At 42.0% G+C, this 27,801-nt stretch overlaps 1 protein-coding gene across 2 annotated transcripts in view; it reads right to left on the bottom strand.

The window, feature by feature from the left end:
* MYOF (myoferlin) overlaps positions 1-27,801 on the bottom strand; it is a 120,391-nt gene that overhangs the window by 33,374 nt on the left and 59,216 nt on the right. For both annotated transcript variants that reach the window (XM_004680619.2, XM_004680620.2), the window contains 16 exons: positions 26,937-27,043; positions 24,146-24,338; positions 22,951-23,106; positions 19,755-19,886; positions 18,077-18,240; positions 15,429-15,543; positions 13,969-14,074; positions 12,713-12,858; positions 10,555-10,728; positions 9,517-9,622; positions 8,434-8,511; positions 5,041-5,222; positions 4,797-4,955; positions 4,577-4,675; positions 2,662-2,823; positions 2,167-2,332 (listed from right to left, as the gene is read on the bottom strand). In XM_004680619.2, the coding sequence (XP_004680676.1) occupies positions 2,167-2,332; positions 2,662-2,823; positions 4,577-4,675; positions 4,797-4,955; positions 5,041-5,222; positions 8,434-8,511; positions 9,517-9,622; positions 10,555-10,728; positions 12,713-12,858; positions 13,969-14,074; positions 15,429-15,543; positions 18,077-18,240; positions 19,755-19,886; positions 22,951-23,106; positions 24,146-24,338; positions 26,937-27,043 (2,245 nt within the window). The remainder of the gene's footprint in view (positions 1-2,166; positions 2,333-2,661; positions 2,824-4,576; positions 4,676-4,796; positions 4,956-5,040; positions 5,223-8,433; positions 8,512-9,516; positions 9,623-10,554; positions 10,729-12,712; positions 12,859-13,968; positions 14,075-15,428; positions 15,544-18,076; positions 18,241-19,754; positions 19,887-22,950; positions 23,107-24,145; positions 24,339-26,936; positions 27,044-27,801) is intronic.

The raw sequence follows: 27,801 nt of genomic DNA, 5'->3' as shown, positions 1-27,801 counted from the left end.
GTGCATCTACCCTTCAGGGAAGGAGGCTTCAGGCAGTCAGACATTCAGTAGGAGGCCAGATCCAACAAGCTCTCCCCCAAGCCAGGAGAACTTTCGTTTAACCCATCTGGGCAGCCAAGGTAGAAGATGAACAGGAGAATAAAGGCATAAATTTAGGTACTTACCATGCACTAGGCACTGGGTAAGCCTTTAACATACTCTCATTTAATGTCTCACTAATCTAGCAGAACATGAACCATTGTCACCATTATAAAGATCAAAAAACAAACAGGCTAAGAGAAGGCATGTCACTTATAGTTAAACATTTAACAGTAAGTGGACATAAATAATCTAGGCCTGTCTGACCCCACAGCTCATGTTTTACCCATCATATTAAAGCCCAGACCAAACAGCTGTTCAATAAATGTCAGAGAAAGGGTCGGGGTGGGGAGCACTGAGAAGACAGGGGAGGAAGACTGGCACAGGGCATCTATGACATGATAGTTGCTATGCTAGGTCAGTTATCCATGTGGTACCCCCAGATTCCCTAGCTCTATCAGTCAGCTGCATCTTCTAAGACAGACCCCTTCACAGCTCCTGACAATATAAGCCCAGAGAGGCAGGTGTGGGGGCCGCAACTGCATGCAGGATGCTTCTAGTATTATCAGCTCTCCACTTCACCACTCTCATGTAAACCACCTTCAGGGACAGGAGCAAAAAGTTCTTTTCTGTGCCTTCAACATCAAGCCAACAAAGCAACCAAGATTCCTCAAATCATATCCTATGATTGGTTTGAAGAAAGTACCAAATTGATCTAAAAATAACATTCTTCATCTCCATCATCTCATACTCCTGAAGGGTTTTTTTCTTCAAGGGTTTTCTGAAACATTGCCCACGTTTCACATTAATTATGTAGAATCATTGGCCAGGGGCCCACCTACCCCTGACAAGTCAACACAAACAGGCCCACACCAGTGATTCTGGGCCAGAGCAAGATTGTAGCATTTGTACCTTCCTAATGACCTCACATATCTGGATCAAAGAACTGTCCCATGATCAAAGACCTCCACTCTCATAGCAATGGAAAAATAATAGAAAAATGGTTTCTCTCCACTCAGTCACCTCGAATAAGACAATGTCTGTAGTTATAATAGCCCATGTTATCATTAAAAATTTCTATTTTTGGCACCATCAATTCTGCACAAAATTCTTTGCATGGGGATTTCTTGATGAATGGCTTTTTTGCTCAAATGTGACCATAGAATTCTTTGTTGCTTTTTTCTGAAATAGGGATACAGGATGCTCAGACTCACATAGAAGAGTTTCAGAAGTTCTACTTTTTTTTTTTTCTTCCAATAGAAGGCCTCTGGGTGTAGGCCAGAGGGGTGAGAAAATTCACCAAAGACAGAGTGGGGAGCAGAACAGATGGATTTACTGAAATACACTATAATGGGGAGGAGTGGGCGAGAGACAGGAGAGGTCTGCACCATGTGGGTCAGCTCCCCGGCTGGGGATTGAACTCAGGCTACAGAGGCAATAGCACTGAGTCTTAACCCCTACTCGACCAGGGCTGCCCTTCAGAAGTTCTCTAAAGTCAATGACAAACCTAGTAAAGGATTAAACAGAACTGACTAAAAGCACAGAGGCATAAAGAAAACCCATTCTATCTTGGAGCTGAATGAATAAGTGATGGCTCTCCCTGGATGCTAGTCTCAGGAGGCCAGGGCACTGGCTCCTCTAGCCCGGAGCCTGGCACATGGTAAGCCAAAAATGAGTCAGTGTTGAATGTCAACAACAGAATAGTACTTAGGAGCTATTATTTATGTGGAAGTCTAAGTAGTATAGTAGTGTTACGCTCTACTCTACCATTTATTATTAATTTATGTGACCTAGGGTAGTTTCTTTAGTCCTTTCAGTGAGTTTTTTCCCTCAGTAGATAGCAATGACATAATATCTCTCAAATTATATTACAAGGAAATAGCTTAAACGCTGGTTCCCCCAAAACGAAGTCAGAATTAAGTGCTGTCACTCTATATTAACCTGCGAAAGTTAAATAGCCACAGTAAATTAAACTCATCTGCAAAATCTAGATGATGAGTCATGTAGAAACCTTAAGAAGGGTTGAGAAAGTTAAATTACGTCACAAGTGAAAAGCTCTAAAATTATGTTTATAGACTTGCACCTTACCTTTCAGCTGAGGCACAATGTCCTCCTTTCCTGCATATGGGTCGCAGCGAAAGCGGTCCAGGAGGTCGATGGTGCACTGGCCGACCACTGGCTTCCGCCCAAACTGCCGGTGGTCCATGACCTTGATCACCAGTGGAGGCATGTACAGTTCTTCCTTGGGCAAGAGCTAGGGGTGGCAGAGGTGGGCATCACTTTACTATACAAGACCTGATGAGGGCGGCTTTGCCAGTAAATGCCCTTAAAGAAGGCACAAGAATCTTTCTGGTCATTGACACAGCCCGGGGCCCCATAGTAAGAAATTCAGTCACTGATGTGCTAAGTAAGCAGCATTGTACTGAGAGCATGAGTTTGGGCCAGATTGCCTGGGATCAGAGCCCGGCTCTTCCAGGAGGAGCTGCTTGGCATATATATGTATATACACATGCATGTGTGTGTATGTGTGAATTCAGCTGCTCAACACACAGAATCACATGAATCACAGTCAGGATACAGTACCACTTTCATGAAGAGAACGGAACTTGGAAAGTTGGGTGTCTTCTTCAGATTTTTGATCACCACTGATTCTACCCTTTCCCCTCCACACTCCACAACCAGGCTGGGGGATATGACAGAAGCCATCTGGTAGTTTTTCATATTTCTTAAACCCCAAGCTAGAATCTAAGAAAACAATGGAAAGAGAAGGGCAGGAAATGCAGCATATTAAAAATAAGATTCAAAAAGGAAAAATTTATTCTTAGTAACTGGTAAATTCTTTTTAAGTTTGACTTGTGCAGATTTGTCTAAAGTCTCTGAGAATATTATGCTAGAAAGCCTGTAGGTCAGGTAGAGGACGTGACTTTGCCTTCTTCCTTCTGCATGAACCTTCCAAAAGCAGAGCAGTTAGAGGTGGAGACCAAGAGTGGAAAATTCAGGATCACAAGACCAGAAACTAGAGGTGGGGGGAGAAATAATGAACACAGTTGTGGAACCAGGTAAAGAGAAGAAAAGTCCTGAGGCCCACCTGTTAGGGGAAAGGATCTCCTGCACAAACTCTACAAATCAGGGTTTGTGGACTCCACTCCCACCCCAAATACCAGAACTACAGATCCCAGCAACACCAAAGGGAAGCGAGCTGGGACTTGAGGGTGGAGAGAAGCAGCTATGTTTGGACATAAAACCGGACATGTGGGCTTTGGGGGTGCTCTCAAGGCCTTGTGGCTCGCAGCTTGTCTCTTGTCTTTTCCCCAAGGACCCACTGTCAGGCAACCCGATTCACATGCCCTGTAACATAATTGCTGGAGGAAGTGTCAGAGTCCCAAACCAGAGAGGACTATGGAGAGGGAGGGTCACTGTGGAGAATCACAGGGCCTTGAAAATCAACCTAGCCACACCCTACAAGGAATTAATTTAACAATAGGTGTGAACCCCTCCCCAAAGAGAATACTGTATTCGTACAATCTCTGCACTGGCAAGAGGCAGCTTCCCCCGGCATCTCTTTTAACAAACTGACCCTTTCAGTTCACTCTTCCTGCCCTCTTATGTCTGTACAAGCAACTTCTTTTTTATATAATAAGTCTGCCCTTTTGGATATAGCAACATCGCTGCCTCATGGGGAAACTTGCCATATGCCACTGAAAGCAGAACTGTGATGAAACATTTTCTCAGAGAGAACCCAAGGATCCCATTCACGGCACCCCACAGCTCTCCCAACAACATCAATTAAGAGGGCAGAAGTCAAATCCCAGCTGAGCTGTACCACAGCTATGTGAACTCTGGCAAGTGAGTTAACCTCTCTCTCATCTACAAACAGGACTCATAGTATTATCTATCAGAGGGTTATTTTGAGCATCAAGTGTAAATCTCTTAGCACACTGACATGAAGGTTTTCAAAATTGATAGCTGTGGCTTAATGCCATCTGCATCAATCTTTGAGAGCTCTTAGCCAGACTGGCTGAGAACAGAAACCTCAAGATAACAGCTGCTAGACTGGACAAGGGAGGACCTAGGGAGTAAGCCAGACATTGTCCACTATGCTACCCCATTAGTTCCATCAGTCTGTATTTGCTCCGAATGTCACCATTTTCCATTATTCCATTACTCCCTTCCCACTCTCCACCTCCCAAGCTCTCCCTGGAGCCCCCTCCTGTCTGCACACACAGGAATGACACTGAATTCTTTCCGTGCTCACTCTTCCAAAACTCAGAGATCTACTGCTGTCCAGTAAATTACAGTTCTCTCAGTAATGCTGGAATTAACAGGTTCTTGTTGTTTCAGTAAGCCTTATATTTCCGGGAAAATTGCAAATTTGGGGAAAATTCTAAAGGAGGTTTGAGACAGAGAGAATGTGTAGCAAGAGTCTTTTTCCTGCATAAAAAATTAAAGTTCTGCTGCTACATCTATTCTGTTTGACTCACAAGACAGAGCAGCATACCTCAATGGCAGTGAGTTGAACCACAGGCCTGATCCCCTGGGGAACCATGTATAGATTTGGTGCCCTTTGTGAGGGAAGAATAGGAAGGTTGGAGCCATCCTGTAAAACAAACATAGGCATTTCAGTGCCTCTCTTTAGTTCCAGTAATGAGTTTTCCGTGTTATTTACAAGTGTGTAGGCACATACTCTGAAGGAAGAAGAGTGAGATTTTAATAAGTACCTTGCTCCTCAGAATCAGCTCTGCAGCTACAAGGACATCCCCACAGGCTTTGTCTCCATTCATCACAGGATACCAGAGAAGTTTGGGTCTGATGTCCATTTCTGAGTTTAGTTTCACCAGAGGAGAGCACATGCTACGTCCTAAAAATTCATCTTTGCCCTAAAGAATAGCAATCCTTCAGTTCCCTGATGGATCTAAATCTCCACCATCTTCCAAGTCATTTTAGAAATTCTAAATTACTCACCACTTGGTCATTGTCAAAAAGTTCAATGATAACCTTCGGTGGATTTTGTAGGATTGTTTGAGGCTCCCCATAGATTTCAATTTCATCAAATATAATAGTTTGATCCCACGTAGGATTCAGAGTTGAGTGGATGATCTCAGTGGTTTTGCTTCGATGGAGGAAGGAAACATGGGCGTATGGATCTAAATCAGAAAAAGAGAATCATAGCAGAGACATGACCAAAGTCTAGCTCTCCAAGAGCATGCATCTCAACCATATGTTTTTCCCCCAGCTACACTGATCATGGCTTCCCACTGCACACTTGGAAGACAGAGGTTCTAGAAAATAAAGTCTGTCATGGGCAGGGTGGCATGGTGTGGTGGGAGCTTTCTCTGCAGCAGAAGTACCTGAAGTGTGTTAGGTGTTCTCCTTCTGGAGTATTTTCCAGCAACTTTAGCAGGGCACGGAATCTTCAGTGGGGAAGGAACTATACTTGTGGCTATGAGTGCAGGCTCTACAGCTGGAAACACCTGTGTTCAAATCCCACCTCCATCCCTGCAACATGCCCTTGGTAAAAAAAATACATAGTCTCCTAAATTTTGGTTCCTTTCTCCTTGCAATTAAAGTGTTAGAGAAGGAAATGATAAAGAGAATGTAAGCTACTTAGTGCAGAGCTCATTCTATAGAGTATTTAATAGATGTTGGTTATTGTCCTATTAGTGTCAGTGATATTCCCTACATTCAGTAAATATTGATGGCAAGTCTCAAGGGTGTATTAGTCAAGAGAAAGGCTCAGATGCTCGTGAAATATACAATCTGCAATAGTAGAAAACCTTGTTTCAACCACAGTTGAAGAGGGCATGAAAGTAATCTAAGTAATAAGAAGTAACCTATGAAACGGAAACATGACAAATATGTGATGATTAAACAACACACTCATGAACAACCGAACAACCAATGGATCAAAGAAGAAATCAAAAGAGAAATATCTTGGGATAAATAAAAATGGAAACAGTTTCAAAATTTGTGGGCTGTAGCAAAGCAGGTAATCAAGGCCTAGAGTAAACAAACAAACAAACAAAACTGTTAAGGAGAAGGATGTCCTAAAGAAATTCTGCAGAATTTTGTGGACTCCACCCCCTACTCCAGCTTTCTGGACTCTACCCTCTACTCCAGTGATTAGAAACTATAACTTCCAGCAGTACCAGGGAGAGAAATGTGAGGACCCAAGCGCCGAGCTAAGCAGGCATTCTGGGACTTTGGGGGGTAAACAGGGTACCATTTGCAGCAGCTTAGCTGACTTGGAGTTCTGGTAACAAACTAACTGAAAGCCCCAAGTCACGTGGTCCCCAGAGCCATTTCCCGAGCGAGAGGCATAGCAAATGGTGCCATATTTACCCCCCAAAGTCGCAAAATGCCTGCTTAGCTCTGCCCTTGGGTCCTCACAGTTCTCTCCCTGGTACTGCTGGGAGTGGTAGTTTCCAATCACTGGTGTAGGGGGTACAGTCCAGAAAGCTGGAGTAGGGGGTGAAGTCCACAACACTCTGCAGAATTTCTTTAGGACATCCTCCCCCTTAACAGAACCTAAAAAGAAGACTAAATCAGGCCCAACGTTAGTAGCAGAAAGAAAATAATAAAGATCAGAGAGAATAAACAAAATAGAAATTAGAATAATCAAAAAGATCAATGACACTGATTTTTTTTTTTAAACAAGAATAGACAAACCTTTAGCTGGACTAAGAATAAAAGGGAAAGATCCCATATCACTGCACAGAAAAGGAGATCAACAACAAATGAAAAGGCAAACTGAAACAGGAAAAAATATTTTCAAGTCACATCCAAATAAGGGACTATCATCCACAATATTCAAGGAACTCATACATTAATAGCAAAAAACAAACAAACAAAACCCCAATTTATAAATGGGCAAAGTGTCTGAACAGACATTTTTCCCAAAGTAGACTTGCAAATGGCCCATAGTACATGAAAAACATTCAATATCATTAATCATAAAGGAAGTGGAAATCAAATCCAGAATAAGGTATCACCTCAAATCTGCTAGGATGTTTATCATTAAAAAGACAGGAGACAGCAAATGATAAATGCTAGCAAGGAGGTAGAAAAAGGGGTCTCTAGAACACGGCTGATGGACATGTCAACTGTGGTCTCCAGAACACTGCTGGTGGACACATCAACTGGTACAGTCACTATTCAAAATGCAACTTAAAAAAAGCGCCATGGTTCTGGGTCTTTACCATGCAAAATTACCAAAAGTTCTGCAAGTGCCTGGATGCTGGCTAGCTGAAACGTAACTAACAGTGAACCTGAAACTGTTCCATGAGAAGAAAAGACATTTGGTTTCTAGCACTGAAGTATCATATGAATGGGTCTCTACTTTTGCTCTAAGAATGTATCTTAGAATCCAAACTGCAGAGAACGCGCTTAGAATTTCTGTACTTTTAGTTAACAGTTTTGATAGCATTCTCTAACTTTGACTTTCAGTGACTGAGTGGCCCCTGGTGGTGAATACTTAAAAATGCTTTCAAAACCATTTTGGAGATGTCAGGTTTTTTTTTTTTTTTTTAATAACCTGGAATCTGTACTAATCTGGAAGAAAAGAGAATTATTCGCAAATGTTAGGTAACATCAGTATTTGGAATGCACCTCACAACTGATGTGAGCATGCCAAAGTGTCAGGCAATGGCGTCAAGAATTGTTTTCCATAGCAAGCCCAGGAAGCTCTGGGGCCCTTCAGGTCCTATGCTGGAATGTTCCTCCGACAACCCCCGTGGCCTCTGACCCATTCATGGTCCCACAAGCAATACCACAAATCCCCAAGCCGTAGGCCTTCTGACCTTTTCCCCTCCCTTACCCCTCTCCAATAGAACCAGTTCAAAAGGAACAAATCCAGTGGGGTGTCAATGTGAGGAGAGATGAAGCCCCCCTGGGATTTGGGGGACAGGCAGCTAAGTTGGTCAAAAGAAGCTCCAAATTGCTTCAAGTCTGGGGTTGTATGTAAATAGGTAAACCTGTGATCTTTTTGACAACTTGAAAGGGCTGCAGGAAAAATAGGAAGGATCTTAACACATCAATCAACAGAAGAGTCTAAGGGAGTGCAACTATGAGGAGAGACAGAACAGAAACTACTTTTCTACCTGGTGCTTCTGATTGCTGAATGACTGAATGAAGCAACCACATGTCTTCTATATCTTTCCAGTACTGAGATCGGTGCTCGACATACTCAGTGATTACCTAGTGATTAAGTCGTGTGCTTCATACACATCAAATTAATCTCAACATGGAAAGACCTTTTGTTGTTAGAAATTAACTAAAAGTATTCCTTGTAAAAATGTACAATCAACTTAGCCTGCTGTAGAATATTAGCAGTGAGATAGAGACTTTTTTTTCTTTTACCTGAAAAGCTATCTTTGTCTAAAGCCAGGAGGTTTCTGGCTTGATAGATGTAGCAGCGCAGATGGTACATGTAGACTTCTAACAAAACAAAACAGAATGGAGGTTATTGACAAGAAACACAATGGTTGCATTTGGAGATAATCTATCTCAGATAGATGGGTCACCCAAATCTAATTCTCTACAATAAAGAACATTTAGGAAGGTAATGATGTGTCTTCCCCAAAGTAGATCTGTGTCCTGGAAAGCCGAACTTATTTTTAAAATACCACAGTCAGTTCAAGTGTGTCAATCAGTGTGTCAGAACATCACCCCTGATGCGCACTGCCTGAGTTTAGGGTACTGTTTGTCATCACTACCCTTTAAAATGAAACTAGGGCTCCAGAGTTTGCGAAATAAGGCTTCCTATATGATTTCAGTACCAAGTCTAGAAACAGTTACCTTCTAAATGTTTCCTTGATGCTTCAATCCCATATCTCCTTATCCTTATTAATGTACCTACTAAACAGTCTCCTTTTCTCCCCCTAACACACCACTGAATAGTACTGTGATTCACTGCGCAGATTCTGGGCATCAGACCACTTGCTTTCAAATTTTATCTAGTGCTTTACAAGTGGTAAGACCTTGGTTAAGTCCTTGGTTTCAGTCTTTCTGCACCTCTGTGTCCTCATTTGTAAAACTTGGAACCGTAATAGTACCTACCTTCTAGGATTGCTAACAGGATTAAATGAGGTAATATAGGTACAGTGCTTGGCAACTACAATAGAAAAGTTGCTGTTATTAATTACTAAGTGTGCCTAATTCCAAAATTCCCAAAGGCAGTGACTGAAACCAACCTTTACTTTTGAAACTTTTTTCCTAATTGAAAGAACTCGGGAGACTTAACAGATAGAATGAAAACACATTGGACATCAATGATCTGATCTCCCTCTTCCCTAAAAATGAGTTTTAAGACTACAAGCTAAAAATATCCTCTGTCTCAACTGATGAAAGTAAAAGTCACAATGAATTATCTCATCATATTTGGGGAGTTAGCTTGAGCTGTAAGTCACAGACCAGCACGCACGATCTAAGCTGGAAGCTTACTGTCAAATTTGCAGGACACCATGGGTGTGTTTGCCCCAAACACGGTGGTGGCGCTGTGCTTCTGCTTCTCCGACTTCTCCTCTCCATCCTCAGAAGTGTCTGCACCCTACAGAGGCAGAACAAACCCCTGGGTGATGCCTTACAACAAAGAGGCATGAATCACAAGCACACAGAATGGTGACTTTTAAAAGAGATATTCTCATCTGATTACTCATTTCTAAAGAGGGATAAAGCCCAGGACAGCAAGTGACTTCAACACGGTCACTTAGCTTGAAAGCGACAGAGCAGGAAGTTGCAGCCAGACCTTCTACCTCAAGTCCAGGTTTACCAAACCCTGCTGAAAGAAAAAAAGGAAAAGTGTAAAGGATAAATAGAGGATTGAAAAGATGGGGAGAGGGGAAGAAATAGCAATGGAAGAACATTGCAGGGTCAGTGCAGAAATAGAAATAATGCATATTTTATATTTATAACTATGTCTCTAATAATCTATTTTTATCTTTATATAGAATATACATTGACATTTTGTATTTGTAGAAGTATAAAGTAGGTTGCATTTCACATTGGTTCCTGATCACCATCTATTAGGTCAATCACTGCCATTTTCATACTCATTTCTCTTCCACATTTCTTTCTCCATGTCTTATTAATTATGCTTCCATATGAACTTTTCTCCAATTTCATAAGTTTCCCTCCTCTCACATCTGTGCATTTAACTTGGTTTGCTGACTCATGATTGTTTCCAAGATATGATCCACGGAACCTGTGCCTGGGACATTAATAGGCAGCAGGGTTCTGGCACAGGCATATTTGGCAAACACTAGCTCAAACAAGGTTAAATGGGCCCACAGCAGGATCTCTCAGACCCTTCCACATGTTAATACTCTATTGTCCTACAAGACTCATGGATCACCTAGGATGCTTGACTTTCTTAGGCCACCCCGAGTTGCATGCAGTCTTGCAGTACTGGTGGGACTTCTATGGAGCCAGAGGGGATATCCAACACCTGTTTTATTTGAGCTTTGGCTTCTCATTACTTACAAGAGCACCTTCTAGTTTAAAGATGGCAGCAGCACCATGTGTTTCTGAAGGAGCCATTTTTCTCCTCCAGCGTCGACGGCGAAAGGTATCTGAACTGCGCTGTTTCCAGTGAAATTTCCAGCCAATTAAAGAAGCGTATTCCCAGCCGTCTTGGTCTTCTAACTCTTCCATGGCCTAAAACAGAAAACTTCCAATGATGACGATGATGATGATGACTGTCATCACCCTAATATTGACAAAACAGATGATTTGGTCAATAAAATCGTATTAGAAACATATTAACTGGAATGCTAGTAGTCACAGATACAGCAGGAGCAAAAATAGGCAGGCTGTCGTCCCTGGCAGAGCTGGTGGCCCGTGGAGGTGGAGAGCTGGCTAGGAATGACGAATGCTCCAGTGTGGTGGCCAAGCCCCAGGGAAGCACCTTATTCAACTTGGGGACATAAAGCAAATACTGCACCGGCAAATTGCTTCCTGTTCTCTCCTTCCATTAACAATACTGCTCTTGTAATACACTCTGGAAAACATTATTTTCATCTTTTATTTGGAGAGAAAAAGTGGCACTAGGAGTAAAGTGCCTTTTTAAGTAACTGCCATAGCTACTAGATAAGGGTATATTACTTCTATAATAATCACTAGTGACTACTTTTTAATCTCAAAAGCTATTTTTATACAAATGATCTCAGTTTTCTGTGTTTTATTCCATTCATCCAACAGGGATGGTGTTAAGCTCTGAGTGTCCTTCATGGAGTTAACATTCTGGTGAGGAAAATTTAATGTAAGTATCTTAAAAGTCTGATTAGAGGTAGTAAATATGAAGCAATACTGAGTGATATTTATGAGCTCAGAAATAAGAGATCATATATTCTCATATATACCCATACCATATATGATCATGGAAGTGATTTTTCTTTTCAACTCTGAATAAACATAAAATTCAGGTCAAACATGATCTTATAATCTTATAACAGTATCAACCGTGGCATTGAAATATTTTATGTCACCAGTAAGGAGGCAAATTAGGGGATATGATTCAAGTCTCAACCATATTCCTTGATAGAACTGAGTCAAATTTCTGGTCTTCTGAATGGTGGCTCAGTGTTCTACCCACTTCATGTGGAAGGATAAAGTCAAGAGCCTCTAGAAACTTCTTAACCCACAGACAGAGGGATATTGGTAACAAATATTCATTCATCAGCTCATCATTCTACTCTATTATTTATTCGGAACAAATTTCAAAGCAGGCAAGAAAGAGAAAAGTGATAATGATTCCAACTTTGTGCCTGAGAAGCTCATCCAGCTAATGAGAGCAACTCTGTTGTATGTTCTGTGAGTCCAGCACTTTGTGGAATAGGAAGAGTTACTATTAGGAATTAGTTTAGCCTGGGGTTTAAACACCAGCTCTATCACTTAGTAGACACGTGGACTAGAGAAGATCTATTTACCCCTGGGAGCATTATATATAAAATAGGGATAAAATACAGACTTTTTTTTATATACGATAGTAGCTTATTTTTACATCATTTTGTACATTTTTTTTAATCTCAATTGTAATCCCAGTGGGTTTCCCATCACCTGTGTGCCATCACCATAGTCCCGTGCATTTCCCTCTCCCGTTTTTGATCCCATTCCCCACTCCACCCCCACAAAATGTCTCTGGTATATGGCTGTTCATTATTCTTATTATTTTCTCACCTGAAATAGATTTTTTAAAATTGTAGATGTGTACTCTGTACTTCACATTGCAGAACAGACACAAAACATAATATTCCTTTATTGAGCAGTGTTGTTCCACTTAATCATTATTCTAAGTTGTATAAGAGAGAGGAAATGAAGTTATGATCTGAGTGACTTGATCTAACTTCAAGTCCTGAGTTATTGCCACTTACACTATCAAAATAACTTCTGTATCTATTGCTACTTCTTGAATGGTTAAAATTATTTAGCTTGCTTTGGAATCATCTGGAGAACTTGTTGAAAGTAAATTTGGGGTGGGGCTTCTCTGCTCTTGCCCCTTGGGATGGAGACACTTTGAGAACCTTCAAGCAAGGGTATTAGACACTTGAAACAGTGTTTCTCTGGAAACAGCAGTGTGAACTAGCATTCTGTGTGGTCTGGATGCCAGAGGCCGCCCAGCCTCTCCCGGTGCTTCTCTTACCCTTGCAGTACTTGAAGCACTTTGTGTTAAATCCTTCTTGCGTTTTCGGATCAGCCTTCGCCGTCTGTGAGTGTGATACATTTTCTCTGCTGCAACCCAGGACTTGGGCTTATTATCAGGAGGAATGGTAATTCCATACTCCCAGCCTGGAACAGAGTTTGTGAGCCATTTTTAGAAAGATGTGTTTGGTAGATAGACAAATTTAAGGGAAACCTTCACTTTCTCTGCCCCCAAACATTCTCTGCTGTCAAGACCAGATGCCACTGCTCCTTTCATGTTGCTGCAGTTCAGCCAAACTGAATCCAGTCCTATTCCCCCACTGCCCACTTCAAAAGGCTTCCCTGGTGACCTTGGACTCTCCATCTTTATACATCTGCTACCCATGGAAATTAAGTGCATCAAGAATGAAGCTCAAGTCCAAGAGGCAGAGGGGTCAGTGATTAGGAAGTGGGCTTTGAAAACACACACAGCCTGGGTCCAGATCCAGCACTACACGACGTGGTCGCCATTCGTTAAAAAGTTCCTTCAAGTCAGTAAACCTGCCTAGAGTCCAATTTCTCCAGCTAATTGTAACATACCTCCATGAAAGAATTAGTCAAAGCAATGCTTGCATGCAGTAGGGCTAGGATTAGGTACATCATTTGTGCTCAATTCTAATAATTATTACAAGTTCTAGTATGTACAGCAGTGTAAAAAAAGTTTATCATCTATTTGAAATCTTTTGTAGCAATGCTGGTTCCTTTGTATACTACTTGTTCTCATTAGAAAAAATATCAAATTTCTGGTTTTGATCATTTTAAATGTTAGAATTCATTTAGGTTTTCAGAGAAAAGGATAAGCCATTCAGAGAAGTTAGGTCAGTAACCTTCATTATTGTCAAATAGGACAGTTTCAGAGGCATGGTGTAGTTTTTTCTGAGCTGGGGGTGGGAGTGCCTTCAGTGTGGTGTTCCTAGAGAGGTCATGGGATGTAACTGGAGTAGAGGAAATCTGAATTCCAGCACCTTCCCAAATTCTCACCCTGAATCACCAGCACCTCAGGAAGCCAGCCTGCTTCCTGTCTCTTGACAGCCCCACCCTGAAACTGTCTGAGGACTGGCTTACCCTTAGACTTTGCACCTGTTCACAGTTAACACCAAATAACCTAGTTGTCATGACCAACAGGGCTAAGACTCCTCCCTTCCTAAGTAAATTTACTCTGCTTACACAAGGCCTGTCTGCGGCAGCCGCAGTCAGGTGAGAGCTCTGAAGTGTTACCTTTCTCATCCACTGCACGGTTGATGTCATATGTCCATGCATCATCTTCCCACTCCCAACCTGGAGGACACGTGAGCTCACCAGGTGATGCCGCTTTATCACCGTTCTTTAAAGAGATAAGAACAAAAATTTTAAAAAGTTTCATGGTGTTAAATGGGCTGCAATGGGACAAACTAATCCTTACACCTAACTACAGTGCTTGTGTACTAACTTAGACACCTTACATAAGCATCAGAAAAATCTCTAATATTTATTTATGCACAACTGCCATACAAAAAGTACTTAAGAATACCTCCTGTTTCTACCATTAAGGACTATGTTAGGAAGAGTTACAAGAAATTATTTTTATAGGTTAATATGGCCAGATATTAGCAGATTCATATGGTTCAATATATCTTGTGAGATGATATAAACTGAGAATGTATACTAGAAAAGAAGCCATCAAAGATGGAGAAAGATTGAAAACACATATTTTCAAGTGCAGGGTATTTCTACTGAAGGTTCTAGATGCTAACCACATGAGTAAGAATTAGACAAGAGCAAAGTTTATGTCAAATATTGTTTTTAAAACTAGATTAAAACTGACTTATAAAAAATTCATAGTAAGGGAAATAAAGGCAAATCATGAACCTATGGAGAATTGCTTAGCTTCAATTTAAATCAAGAATATGAACATTGAAAGAACAATAGTCATTTTTCCAAGTTGAGAAAAACATTAAAATGGAATATTTAGGAAAGCAGTCCTAAAATGCTACTGCTGGAAATATTCACTGACACCTCTTGGAAAGCATTTTGGTAATATTCATCAAAATGTGACATTCATTAAAACTTGACCAAGGCAAATCAGTGGTCTCTCCCATAGATAAACTTTCACAGTAAGTAGATATGTATTAAAACTTAGGTCCTAAAGTCTGGGAAAAACTAAATGCCCACAAGGAGTAGATCAGTTAATAAATTACAGTGGGTGTATATAATAAAATTATAGTGGATACATAGTCATTTAAAAAATATCCCATAACTCTACATATAGTGGTATCAAGACATGTCCAAGTTATATTATGTAAAAAATAACAGTTGTAGAATTGTATACACCTTCCCTGGGAGGGTGGAATGTGAATAAGGGGGAGGGATATTTATTAATTCCTTTTTAGATATGTCACAAGGCCTAGACATTTGATTTGTTATGATTTATAAAACTAGCTAAATAATAAATACAACTTGTAAAAAAAAAAATGGCACAACCCAACCTCTCTTGACTGTGTATCTACATCTAGTTGTAAAAGCCCAACTTCTCTCCCACAGAAGATAGTTAGAGTTGCCCTTGTGTGGTTTGTTATTGTTGTTAAGGCTGTTCCAAACATGAGGAGGAGCAGAAGAGAAGCGAGACTTGGAGGGTTCACACACTGATCAGGGTTCACAGAGCTAAGACGCAAGGGTTTATCTCAGGAGCAGCTGCTCACCGTGTCTGTGTAGGTCTCCTCGGCTTTCTTCCACTCGCCCCCAGGGTAGCGACTCTCGTTCTCATACACTTCATCCGTGAACTCTGAGTGACCGGCATCCGCCTCAGTCAGCAAGCTGTGGGTGAGACTCACGTTACCAAGAAAGAAATGATAGCTGACAACACCAGCTATTGCCAGTGGTTGGGAAGCATCTGCACCCCAGGGGTGGCCCGGGTTTCCTCCTCACTTTACCCCTGTGGGTTCTCCATTCCAAACTACTCTTTGTACTAACAGATTCTGACATTCCTTTGAAGAAAGAGCCTGCTGGAACAATGAGACCTAAATTACAGAGAACTCCTCAGATTAGTGGGGTTGTTCCTTCTCGGTAATTAGGGTGGAGACTGGGAAAACAGGGTTGTGGGCAGCTTCTTATAAGGACCTCACGTTCCATATTGGTTTCACTTCAGGACTGCTCAGCTTTTTCTTGGCAAAACTCTTGGCCAACTGTTGAAAAGAATAGGATGCTGTACCCTATCCTCATGCACCCAATTAAAAAAAATATAGTGAAGACAGCCACATGTGGCCAAGGGTGGAAATTTCTACTCAAGACTTACTGGTTTACGTAACACAAACTGAAGGGAGGATTCTTAATTTTCTAGATAGTTCTTAGGTAGCCAGCCAAACCAGGTTATTTAAGACTCCAAACTACACTGGACAATCGAGAAAGCCATACTGACTCTCTGCCATGTCAATTTTCCTCTTAAATTTGGAACGCCTGACAACCATACAGGAAACCACAGAGGTTCCAACTTTGACTTAAGTCTTCTGCCAGGTATGTGCTCCAGTGAAGTTTCTTTTTCCTTTACCATCTCTACATCTTTTCCCTCCCTTAGAATCAAGCACTGGAAAGAAATCAGAAAATAAGTAGTCCCAGTCTGTACAAACTGGGCTTGTCCATAACTTCTCTGGGGCGCAAGAGGGTCTCGGAGGTCATATCCAACTTTGCCAATGCTTTGAGCTTCTGTTTTTTCCCATTAGTTCCCTCTGCCTCTCCCCATGAACCTTTCTTCCTTCTGCCCAATTCAAATCCCATTTCCTTCCTCCTCACCAGTGACCCCAACTGCATCTAAAGCAAGTGTCCTTGGTTATAAGCAATCATATGCAAACACTGGACCTTAACACATTAAACCCAACACACAGATTTCCCCTTCTTCCTGATGACTGCTTTATTGTAGAAGACAAATGTGGATGGAGAGACCAAATTCTAGCTCAGGGCCTTAAAATCCAGCTTCACAAGCCTGTTCCCTCCAGACTCAAATGCATTGGCATTTAAAATCCAGCTTCACAAGCCTGTTCCCTCCAGACTCAAATGCATTGGCATGAGGTAGAGAAAAGAGGGAGTTCTGGTTCTGATTTTATGGGCAGCTCTTGGAAACCAGTGTTTGGTTTCCACCAGAATCCAGGGGAAATATGCTTGTGCTCCCTCTCCTCAGTACTATTTTTTTTTTAAATGATTTAATTATTTATGCACACAGAACTGGGGTACAGGCCAGAGTTGCAGGGGCAGTGAGAGGCTTCACCAGAGACAGAGTGGGGGGCAGAACAGGCAGGTCGACGAAGTACACTGCTGAGGGGAGCAGCGGGCGGGTCAGGAGAGGTCTGCCACGCCATGTGGATCTCCTCTGGGGCAGGCGGGGATCGAACTCATGCGGAAGTGGCTTAAGCTTCTTTGTGCTGCGTTTTAACCCGCTGCGCCACCAGGGAGGGCCACTGTTTCTCTTTTTAATAAGCTTTTTGATATAATTCACATGCTGCACAATCTACCCCTTTAAAATGTACCCTCTACTGTTTATTACAAACATTTCAGCATAATAATTGAGTTCTGGCTTTGGGCCTTGGCTAGAATTGGGTTCTAGCCCCATTTACATAACTCACAAGATGATAGCTTTTGGACAAGTGGTTGAATGTAAAGTGGAACTAAGACTATTACCTGCAAGATAACTCTTGCATTTCTGCCGCATAACCTTTGTTACCTAGTGTTTTTCAAGGATGCTGATATGGCACCCAGCCCTGGAAGGCACAGGGCCAGCAAGCCTACTACCCATTATAAAAGGTCCAGGCCCGCTGCCTCAGGGTTCCTCTCCTATTGTCCAATCCACTGCATGTACAAGTATCACGTGGGCCTTTTCTTGTTGTCTTGTGGGAATGAAGGCTCAGTGGACTAGACCTATCTCTTCCTTTGGGATGCTATTCTCCTAGACTGGGCCAAGGACTTGATTAGCCTGCAAGTCTAGCATGGACTGCCAGTACCCACCTCTCGCTGGCCAGTGACCTGGAGCAAGCAGGGGAAAATCTCAAACCCTGCATGGTTTTTGACACTACCTGTCTTGCAGGCTGTAGTCTACATTCAACAGGGATGAGGCCAGTGCTTAAAACACTGCTGGACACAATTACACACAGTAAGAACTCAGTAAATGTTGTCAGATGATTTTTATGTTTTTATCTTATTATGTGAATGTGAATTCAGGTTTCTGTGAATTTCTATGGTTCTTTGATTTATTCCTGCTCAATAAGCATCATGTAAATATTATCAAGAATAGTTATGTTTGGTACTTTGGAAGGAAAAACTTGATGTCCTTTTTCTTTTCCCCAGAAGACAGAACACTTACCTTCTTTCAGGATCAACTATCCAGTCTCCTTCCCACTCCCAGCCTTTTGGAGGTAAGAAGAATTCCTTCTTGAGTTTTATTTTTCCTGTGACATCAGAAAATTTATGACGACCTACTAATCCAGACGTGCCCCACTTTCCAAACATAAAAGCTTGATTTTCATACTATAAAAAATGGGAAAAACATCATGAGTGAGAAGAAATAAAGCCAGCTGTACATTTTCAAGCCCACCTAGGACTGAGGCTAAGCAAAGACAGAAAGGGAAGGAGCTTTACACTCAGAAGGTGAGGATTTAGCCTGGGCTGTTTATGCCACTTTGGGTGAAGCATTTCTCTAAGATTCAGTGTTCCCATTTGTAAACTGGGACTTAATATGACATTTTATAGTTTCGTTTTTGAAAATGTGAAAGTATTTCATAACAATGATACAGCATGCTAATTTCTCTATTTTTTAAAAATGGCTCTAAATAGTCCTCTGAATCTAATTTTTTAAATATCTATAAAGGCCCTCCCTGGTGGTGCAGCGGGTTAAAGCACAGCACTGAGAAGCTAAAGCCACTTCTGCATGAGTTCAATCCCCGCCTGCCCGGGAGGAGATCTACATGGCGTGGCAGACCTCTCCTGACCCGCCCGCTGCTCCCCTCAGCAGTGTACTTTGTCGATCTGCCTGTTCTGCTCCCCGCTCTGACTCTGGTGAAGCCTCTCACCCTCCACATCTCTGGCCTGTACCCCAGTTCTGTATGAATAAATAAATAAATCTTTAAAAAAATATATGTATAAAATCCCTCAACTTATGAACATGCAGATTTCTAAAATTTTATTCGCAAGTATGCTGCCTAGACGCTGGGAAACATTTACCCCACAGAAGTACTACTATCATATACCTGATGGCACCTTTTCCAGGCACTCTACAGGGAACCTGGCTGAACCAGTAAGGTTGTTTAGCACCTGCCTATACCTGAACCAATAGCCAGGTATAGGCAGGCAGCAGTAACACATTTAAATTAGACTGAGAATAGTCTTCTGTGTTGTTTTGTTTTTAAGCAATGAGGCCTACCAGTAAGAGAATGGAATCATTCAAAAATTTGCAGAAGGACCCACTAAATACATTAAATAAAATTACATCAATAAGCATTTCAGGGGAAAAATATAAAAAATGGATCTAAGTCACTCTGCTTTTAACTGTAGAAGTTTGTAAAAATTTACTTTGACTGCTTTAACTGTAATGGGACTTTAATTAACTAAGTGGATTTTAAACTCAGGGAAGGATTTTAATTAATTGGATTTTAACTCAGGGAAGGAGTTACAAATTATCTCTGCTCCTTTTGAAGGATTCTGGTAGCATTTCTCTGGGCATGCTCATGTGAGGCTCCCCAAAGTGAGGAAAGATTCTGCTGCTATTTAAAGACCCTTACCCCCAGACCCCAAGCAGGCTTCTTCAGGGGTGCCAATCAACAGTCTTCATTTCTAAGTGTTTGAGTGTGCATTGCCTTGGTGTACCCCGATGACAACAGAAGCTCACACCAGAATTTGCCTGTCCTCTTAGGGTGTGGTTCCCTCAGAAAGGATTATAGGTAATGGTGGTGATGTTCTCAAAATGAGAATGTTTTCTCTAAGGATGAAAAAGGTAAACACTCTCCTCTACAAGAAGGAAAAGACATTGATGTCATTAACCATACCATTTCTGCAAAGACGGTGAATGTTCCTTCTGCAAAGCTATTGAACTTCTTCTCAACAGCACTTAAGCCCAGCCAGATGTTCACTCTCAACTCCACGGGCATCTTCGGACCATTGCTTTTTTCCTGTGGATACTGAGACATACATGGGGATATGACATGTCACCCCAGGCACCGACTTTCACGTCATATTGAGACCGAGCCCAGAAGGGACTGAACATGTCATCATTGTCCTCACCAGCCTAATTTTATGTTTCTGTGGTTAAAACAGTTTCAAATGATCCTACGGCAAAGATTAAAATAGTAATGAAAGCCGTGGTCCCATAGATCCCTACATGTCCCTGAGACATTTTCAGGAGGTTCTTGAGATTAAAAACTATTTTGCTAATAACCCTGAGATGTCACGGATAACATCTGCTGCCCTGATGGTGGGACAGCAATGGAGGTTGAATCTCCAGCCACTGTACCCGGAACCAAGGTAGCAAAACCAACTATACAGGGATTAGTTATCCCCACCACTCTCAGAGAAGAGCAGAGTGCCAGTTTCGCTGAAGAGTCCCTTGGTAAAGCAGTAATAGTTACTGATCCCATTTGATCACAACCCTTGAGTACCTACCTCTTCAGTATTTTGTAATGAGATGGGCACAATACAATAAGTGATTTTGCTGCATATTAACTTAAGTCTGGATAGAAGCTCTTGAGCAATTGTTAGATATGAATTGAACTAGCCTTTTGTTTCTCAATAGAATTTACTTGTAACAGCTATTAACAGATAAACATGGTTATTCCAGTGTTTTCTTTTTTAAAGATTTATTTATTTACCCAAGAACTGGTGTGTAGCCAGAAGATTCACCAGAGACAGAGTGGGGAGCAAAACAGGCAGATGGACTGAAATACAATGTTGAGCAGCAGGGGAGACAGGAGAGGTCTGCTGGGTCATATGGGTCAGCTCCCTGGCTGGGGATCAAACTCATGCTGCAGTGAATGGCTATAGCTTGATAGCGCTGAGACTTCAATGTTTTCTTAAAAACAAACATAAGGGTCCTCCCTGGTGGTGCAGCAGGTTAAAGCACAGCACTGTAAAGCTAGTCACAGCCGCTTCAGTCCAAGTTCGATCCCTGGCCGGGGAGGTGGCCCACATGGCGTGGCAGACCTTTCCTGTCTCACACACTGCTCCCCTCAACAGTGTACTTTGTTATTCTGCCTGTTCTGCTCCCCGCTTTGTCTCTGGTGAATCCTCTTACCACTCTTGCACCTCTGGCCTGTACCCCAGTTCTGTATACATAAATAAATCTTTAAAAATAAAAAAATACATATATAGTAACTGTATTTTGTTGCCAATATAATATTCAAGTTTCAAATAAAAATGAATTTTAGAAAACTTTTATAATTCATTGTGAACTGAGTAGCTTCCTAAGACAAAGACTATCATTTTTTTTATTGTATGATGAAATGTGTTAACAGTAGGAACATCTGCTAACTCAGTGAACCTAATGCCTTCTAAGTGACTATCATTTACTGTTACAGTATCATACAAGGATAAAAGAATCATTCAAATGTAAAACAGATCAAAGAATTTTAATGTAGCAGAGAATGAAAAATTCACTGGTATTGTTTCAGATTCCACATTGCAATCAACCTTCAAGTTACCACTTAACTGAGTTTAGCGTTATACTTATTTGAAGTGAACATCCATGATTATCTGAAAAGATTATGACAATACCCCTCCGTCTGCAACTACATCTTTACATGAGTGTGGATTCTCTTCATATATTTCAACCAAACAGCTTATTGAAAGGTAGAAGATCTGAGAACCTGAATCACATTTTTGTGAAGTTAGACATTGGTGAAGTTGGTAAAATGTTAGACAACATTAGCTCTGTTCTCCGATTTTAAAAAGTAGTTATATTTACAAAAACATGTAATTGATGTTAACATGTAGTAGGTTTACTATTGTTATTTTTAAATTAATTGAATAACTAAAAACTTCTTGGTTTTAATTTCTAGGACAGTAAATATTGATAGATATAACTCATATAAACAAAAGTTCTCTGGGGGTTTCCTTGAAATTTTTAAGAGTGTAAAGGGGTCCCAAAAACCAACAAAAAGCTCACTGAGTTAAGTGACTCCCTAAACTGGATAATGAGTATTAACAAAATCAATCCGTAAATAAAACATTCTCTCAAAAGCATTTTGCTGTTTATCCACTGAGTTCTAAATCTGAGCAGAGAAAATACCACTTAGCCTCCTCTCCCACCCCCTGTGAAGTTTTATTTATTAATCAGTTTGCTTCCACCCACCGCTGAGGTCAATTATAATTGTGGTTCTATCTTAAGTAAAATTTATTCCACCAAGAGGTACTTGAAAGAAGATAATAACTGGTTCTATTTTCACCCTCCTGATTAAAGAGCAAGTCCATTTATTGGATGTTAACAGATATTTTCTTGTTTTAAGAGAACTCTCTCCTGCTTGCTTTTCTTCTCAAACAGCTTAGCTTGGGATTGTCTAGGGTATGGGGGATATATCAAGATGTGTTGTTGGGGACAATTCTGGTCTTTGTTTATAGCCCTGGGGTTCCTTGGCTTCTCTATATGCACACAGACTACATCCGGGTCCTGGGATGGACCAAAGGATTCTAGGAAGTTCCTGAATAAGATGCAAAATACTGGATGCAGGTGAGATGCGTTTCTTCTGGAGGAGAGGACCAGTAGTTTTCATCAGACACTTGTGGAACCCCTGATTCTGAAAGTGGTCAGTTTTCCCATCCTAAAGTAGCCAGTCTCAAAAATTTTCAACACAAGGATCCATTTGATTATGGCCATAGATTTCATGGAATATCCATGTTACCTTCTCTCCCCGCCCCCCTGTCCCTATTTCCCAAATGTTCACTAGAAGTGAAGGGGAACAAAGGTTGGCTCCCCACACAGTAGAAGTGAGAGAATTCATGACACAAAGCAAAGGGTTCACAATGCTGTGTCAATAGGAATGTCACATAGACCTCAATGGAAGTATCCTCTATTGACTGTCAGCAGACCTGGGACACTTTTCTGACCAACTGCCCAGAAAGAGGAGCCAGAACACGAAGGCACTGATCACCAGCCCCTAACTGCTCAGAGACTGGCCAATGATAAAGCAGCCTCTTCGGTGGATCATGACTTTTACGTTTAAGTATTTCCATTCTGCAGTAATGAAGATGTACCTTCAAGAAGATGGTCTGGGTTTTTCCACAGAATTTCCCAGATGCTTCCTCACTGGTGGTTGAATATAAAACACGGTGGGCGGGAATGCGGGCATAGGCCAGTCTCCTCTCTCCCCGGATCATCCAGATGATAATGTCGGGCATGCTGTTCTGTGGCTGGTCACGTGGGTAGACAGAACAAGAAGTGAAGCTATAGTTAGTCTAAATCAGAGGGACTGGAGCCCTGCAGCACCATTCAGTACAAAAGCACTCTGGTTAGGACTTTGCCCCAAACTCCACACCGTGAGCCTGCCAGGCTGGGGCAGGTAGTGGCTGGCTGAGAGGGGGGTCTGAGAGCCCAACCCACCTAGTGGGCTCTGCCAGGTCTTTAGGGAAATACCCTGTTATCTTGTTTATCATTGGAAGAAAGCCATTGATAGTATCCAAGACGTTTCATGGGACACACACAGAGCACCTGTTTTACAATCCGATATTTTCCAAATCTGAACTAGTTCATTTTTTTAAGAAGCCTTTTTCCTGGTTCTCAAGGTGAAAGCTTTAAAAGTGCCAAGGTATACAAAGTATAAAGTAAATATCAGCCCTAATCAAATGTTATTTTTCAAATTTATTTCTATCCAAGTATATTAACCCCCACCCCGCCCCATCCCCATCTCTGCGAGGCAAGAGGAGGGGGCCCTATTCCTTATGTTTGCCTGCACTGTTGTAAGCCCTTTTCACTCATTGTCTTCTTTACTCTTCACACAACAAGACTGTGAGGTAGGTACTACATGTATGTCCATTTTACACATGGGGAAACAGGCTTAAAGAGGCTGACTACCTCGCTCAAAGTTAAGCCTGACAGATACAGGATTCAAATTCAGGTCTTTCTACTCTCAACCAAAGGTGGCATCTTAATCCTCTGGACTACACAGATCTGCTCCTTTATCACTCAAAGTATTCTGAGACTATCACAACAACGACAATGATGGTTTGTCCTCTTAGAGACCAGCACTGCCCACTCAAAATTCTTCTCCTGCTCCGACTTTAGCAATATTCCTTCCGTGACTCATTAGTGTCCCTAATCCAACCCATCATTGATTCCTCATCCCTCGGGCCTGCTGAGTATCCAAAAAATAATGTCCTAGCCCCTCTGCCACCCCCTCTCCCTGGAGGCCCAGTAAAATACCTCCACATCAAGTGCCCTTAAAGGTCCTACCTCTTCGGCCAGCTGCATCAACCTGTCAAGCCAGTCCTCCATCTCCAGCAATGCTGACTTTATCTCTATGGGCTCAGTTCTCATCCTCACAGCTGCTTCTTGTATCTGATAGAGAGATGTGGATCGCAACTTTCGGATCTGAGTATCAAGAACTGTGACATTAGATTTTCCTTCGGGGAGATGCAAAGCACATCTAAAAAGAGAAAGAATTTTAAAAGTAGCTTTTTAGGCTTCAGAACTGTGAAGTTCATTTATGTTTGCTCTCCAGCTTGCCAACACCACCAGTGTCCCAGCTCACTCCACAAGGATGGCGGGGCCAAAGTGGAGGTCGAGTGAAGCTCTGACACTGACGGAGCAGAACGGCCAGACTGATGTTCAGGAGGAAGGAAGACTGGGTGTCCCCCACCCCCCAGGAACTTAAATGTGGTAATTCATATGTTGACTCTCCACAAAGGACATGTGAGGCTTACAGAATGCAATGCAATGTTATAATGCAATGCTACTTCACTAAAGAGACAAAAATAATAAAATTCCCATCACTAAATAAAAAGGACGGGGTTAAAATTCCAAAGTAACTCCTTGGGCTTGAAGACCGTGAAGTCCCTAAAGGCCATGGAGTCCCTGCAATGAAACAGCCCCTGGCAGTACTTGGAATAAACTAGCCCCCTCCCCCCGCCCCGTGTTCATACAACCACCACAGGGACCCACCAAATGATAGAAAAGGACGGGAAGTTAGAGCTGACTTAGCTGAAGGACACTTGACTTAGGGACCACACGCCCAATGCACAGACTCTCCAGCAGGTCTGTGAATGCTTGGGACTCAAAGATGAGGGAGAAAGCAGCGGAACCAAACGAGGGCCACAGCCTTTGGAGCTGACTGCCTATGCACAGACCCAGCTTCCACCATTTACTGGTGCTGTGATCTGGGTCACTTAATCTCTTGTTTTCCTTTCTTTAGTATGGGAAAACAATACCTACCTTATCAGAATGTTATGAAGAGTAAATGAGTTAAAGCATCTAGAGCAATGCCTGTCTCATTGTAAAGTCAAAATAACATTGCCATCACTTCACTGTTTCATCAGATATTCAAAGGGCCATTTGTGGAGGCCCAGGTCCTGTTCAAAATGAGAAGTCTAGGGCAGGCGGGGCAGAGGAGCCCTCTTCTGCCAGGGCCTCCCTATCACCATGGCTGTTGGTACCACAGAGGAGGCTGCACCCGTTTTAGGGCCTTCTACACACATTGTGTCTCCCTAGAATTCCATTTGTTGAGTTCTACCCAGCTTCTGAGGTGAAGGAAGTCCTACATGACTTCCTTCAACACAAATTTCCTATTACATGAAGTTAAAAATGCCCCAATTTGATCCCTTAAAAAGTTTCCATCAGGCCCTCCCTGGTGGCACAGTGGGTTAAAGCACAGCACTGAGAATCTAAAGCCGCTTCCGCATGAGTTTGATTCCCGCCTGCCCCGGAGGTGACCACATGGCATGGCAGACCTCTCCTGACCCGCCCGCTGCTCCCCTCAGCAGTGTACTTCGTCAGTCTGCCTGTTCTATTCCCCATTCTGTCTCTGGTGAATCCTCTCACTGCCCCTGAGCCTCTGGCCTGTACCCCAGTTCTGTATGCACAAATAAATACATCTTTAAAAAAAAAAGTTTCCATCAACTTGATTCTTTAAAAATTGATCTTCAAAAATAATCTAAGCTATGTCTGTGTGTTGCTCAGCAAACCTTTAAATGCATAAACATTTTCTACAGCAAAGATAACACCAAAAGTTTCTGTTTGGCTGTGTTAGTGATCATGGCAATGTGTATGAAGGGTGAAGTCCCTGGAATGATTCTTGAGGCAAAAACTGCAAAGACACACCTAACTTCAATAAAAAGAGGCTGACAGCATGAGATCAGTAGCCGGAAGTAGCGACACAGGCTTGGAAACCCACCCGACTTAAGACATTAGCTCACCATGTCAACTTCATGGGCCTCAGTTTATAAAATAAGGCAACCAGAAAAGATGACTTTTTAGGACTCAGGTGTTCAGTCTGAATTTAAGCAGGCGCCCAGAAGTACCTCAATTTCTATTACCCGGCTAAGCCACTAGGAGGCACTAGAACACAGGAAGATTAGGGATGTAGCCCAGCGGGGTGGAGAAGTCCCTGCCTCTCGCTGGTGGTGAAAGCGTTCAGCATGCTTTTCTTGGGGAGCTTCCCCGTCCACTGTTTTATTAGCCAACATTTAAAATGAGTGTGGAATGAATCACTTCCCCCTTTGATTTTCAAATGCCAAGAGATCTGGGCTGTTTCTTCAAGTCACAGTTACACAAGGTTCTTTGGCTCAAGTCAAATTCACGTGCTTCATCAAGGCTTGGCTAGAATGTGCACTTGGTATTAATAAAAGAGCAGTAAAAAGTCGGTTTCTGTAAAAGTGTTAATGAATTAGGAGCCTTGCCTGAATGGCGAAGGCCTTGCTCCACTCCACTCCCTCCAGGACTCAAGAGTCTTAACCTCCGGAGGGCCTAAGGGTGGGCGCCCAGGGCCTCTCCTCGCCTCTCCCCACGCCCCACCACCAACCTGGGTGGGGCTTCCTGGAGAGGGCGCCTGGCCTCCAGGGCCGCTTAGAATTGGCATTAAATCACACTGCAGTTTTTCCTTGTGGAGTTTCAGAGACTCCTCCCTGAGAGGGCCTTTTAAGAAACTTGAATTCATTTTCAGGCAACCCTTGGAAACAATTCCAGAAGCTCTTACAGTTCTTATGCTTAGGAGAGCAGAGGATCACTGGAAATTCTGAGATCACACTACCTTGTGTCTTCTATGATGTCATCGATCAGCTTCAGCTTCATTTCAGTCAGCTGGTTTGGCGGAATTTTACTTTGTATCCCTGATTTTAGAGCCTCTATATTTGATTGCTAAGGAATTTGGGAAGAGAGGACATAATTATGTGGTTATACCCAGGAAGATTTGCTTTTTGCTTACAAGAAAAGATACACCAAAAGCCTTAGTAACAGAAACGTTAATAGTTATTTTACCTTTAATAATGCTTGCCATAACTCAGCACTGTTTGTCTTTAGAATACAATCAATACTGATATATGTAAATAGTACAATCTTTTAATATAGTTTTGGCCTTTGAAATCATGTAAAATTGTAAATAAATCACTAAGAACAGTGCAAAGAAACCCAGAATAGAACACAAAACAGAAACAAATCTAACTATATTTTAGATGAGTCATGTAACTATACTGAATTAAGACAAGTAACTTTTGATACAAAGTATTTTGATTCTATGTGGTCCGAAGGAAAGAGCCAGATTCTAATTAGGTGTTGTTCACAGTGGAGTATCTGGATTTTAGGATTAAGGGGATAGGTATACATAGAATAATGGAAACCAGGTCTTTCACTTTTGGAGAAGGGACTTAGAAACAGGAAGACTAGAATAAGCCCTGTAATGGGGTGATGGAATTGGAGGTGTTCTAATAAACTCATTTGTTTTTAGTATTTTGATAAACACAGAAATACATCTACAGATGCACGTGTGTGTTTATATACAAGTTTGTCTGCCGAGAAGCAATGGCATCTCTGAGGCAGAAAGCCATCAGACACTGAGCCTGGTTCCTTACATGTCACTCCCACTACAAGGCACCAGGACTCCTTGGAGACAAGGCAGT

This window comes from Condylura cristata, unplaced genomic scaffold (assembly GCF_000260355.1).
Source record: "Condylura cristata isolate star-nosed mole 26May11 unplaced genomic scaffold, ConCri1.0 scaffold00011, whole genome shotgun sequence".
Taxonomy (NCBI): Eukaryota; Metazoa; Chordata; class Mammalia; order Eulipotyphla; family Talpidae; genus Condylura; species Condylura cristata.
Note: the sequence above shows the minus strand (reverse complement) of the source record. Positions and strands in the feature narration are given on the sequence as shown.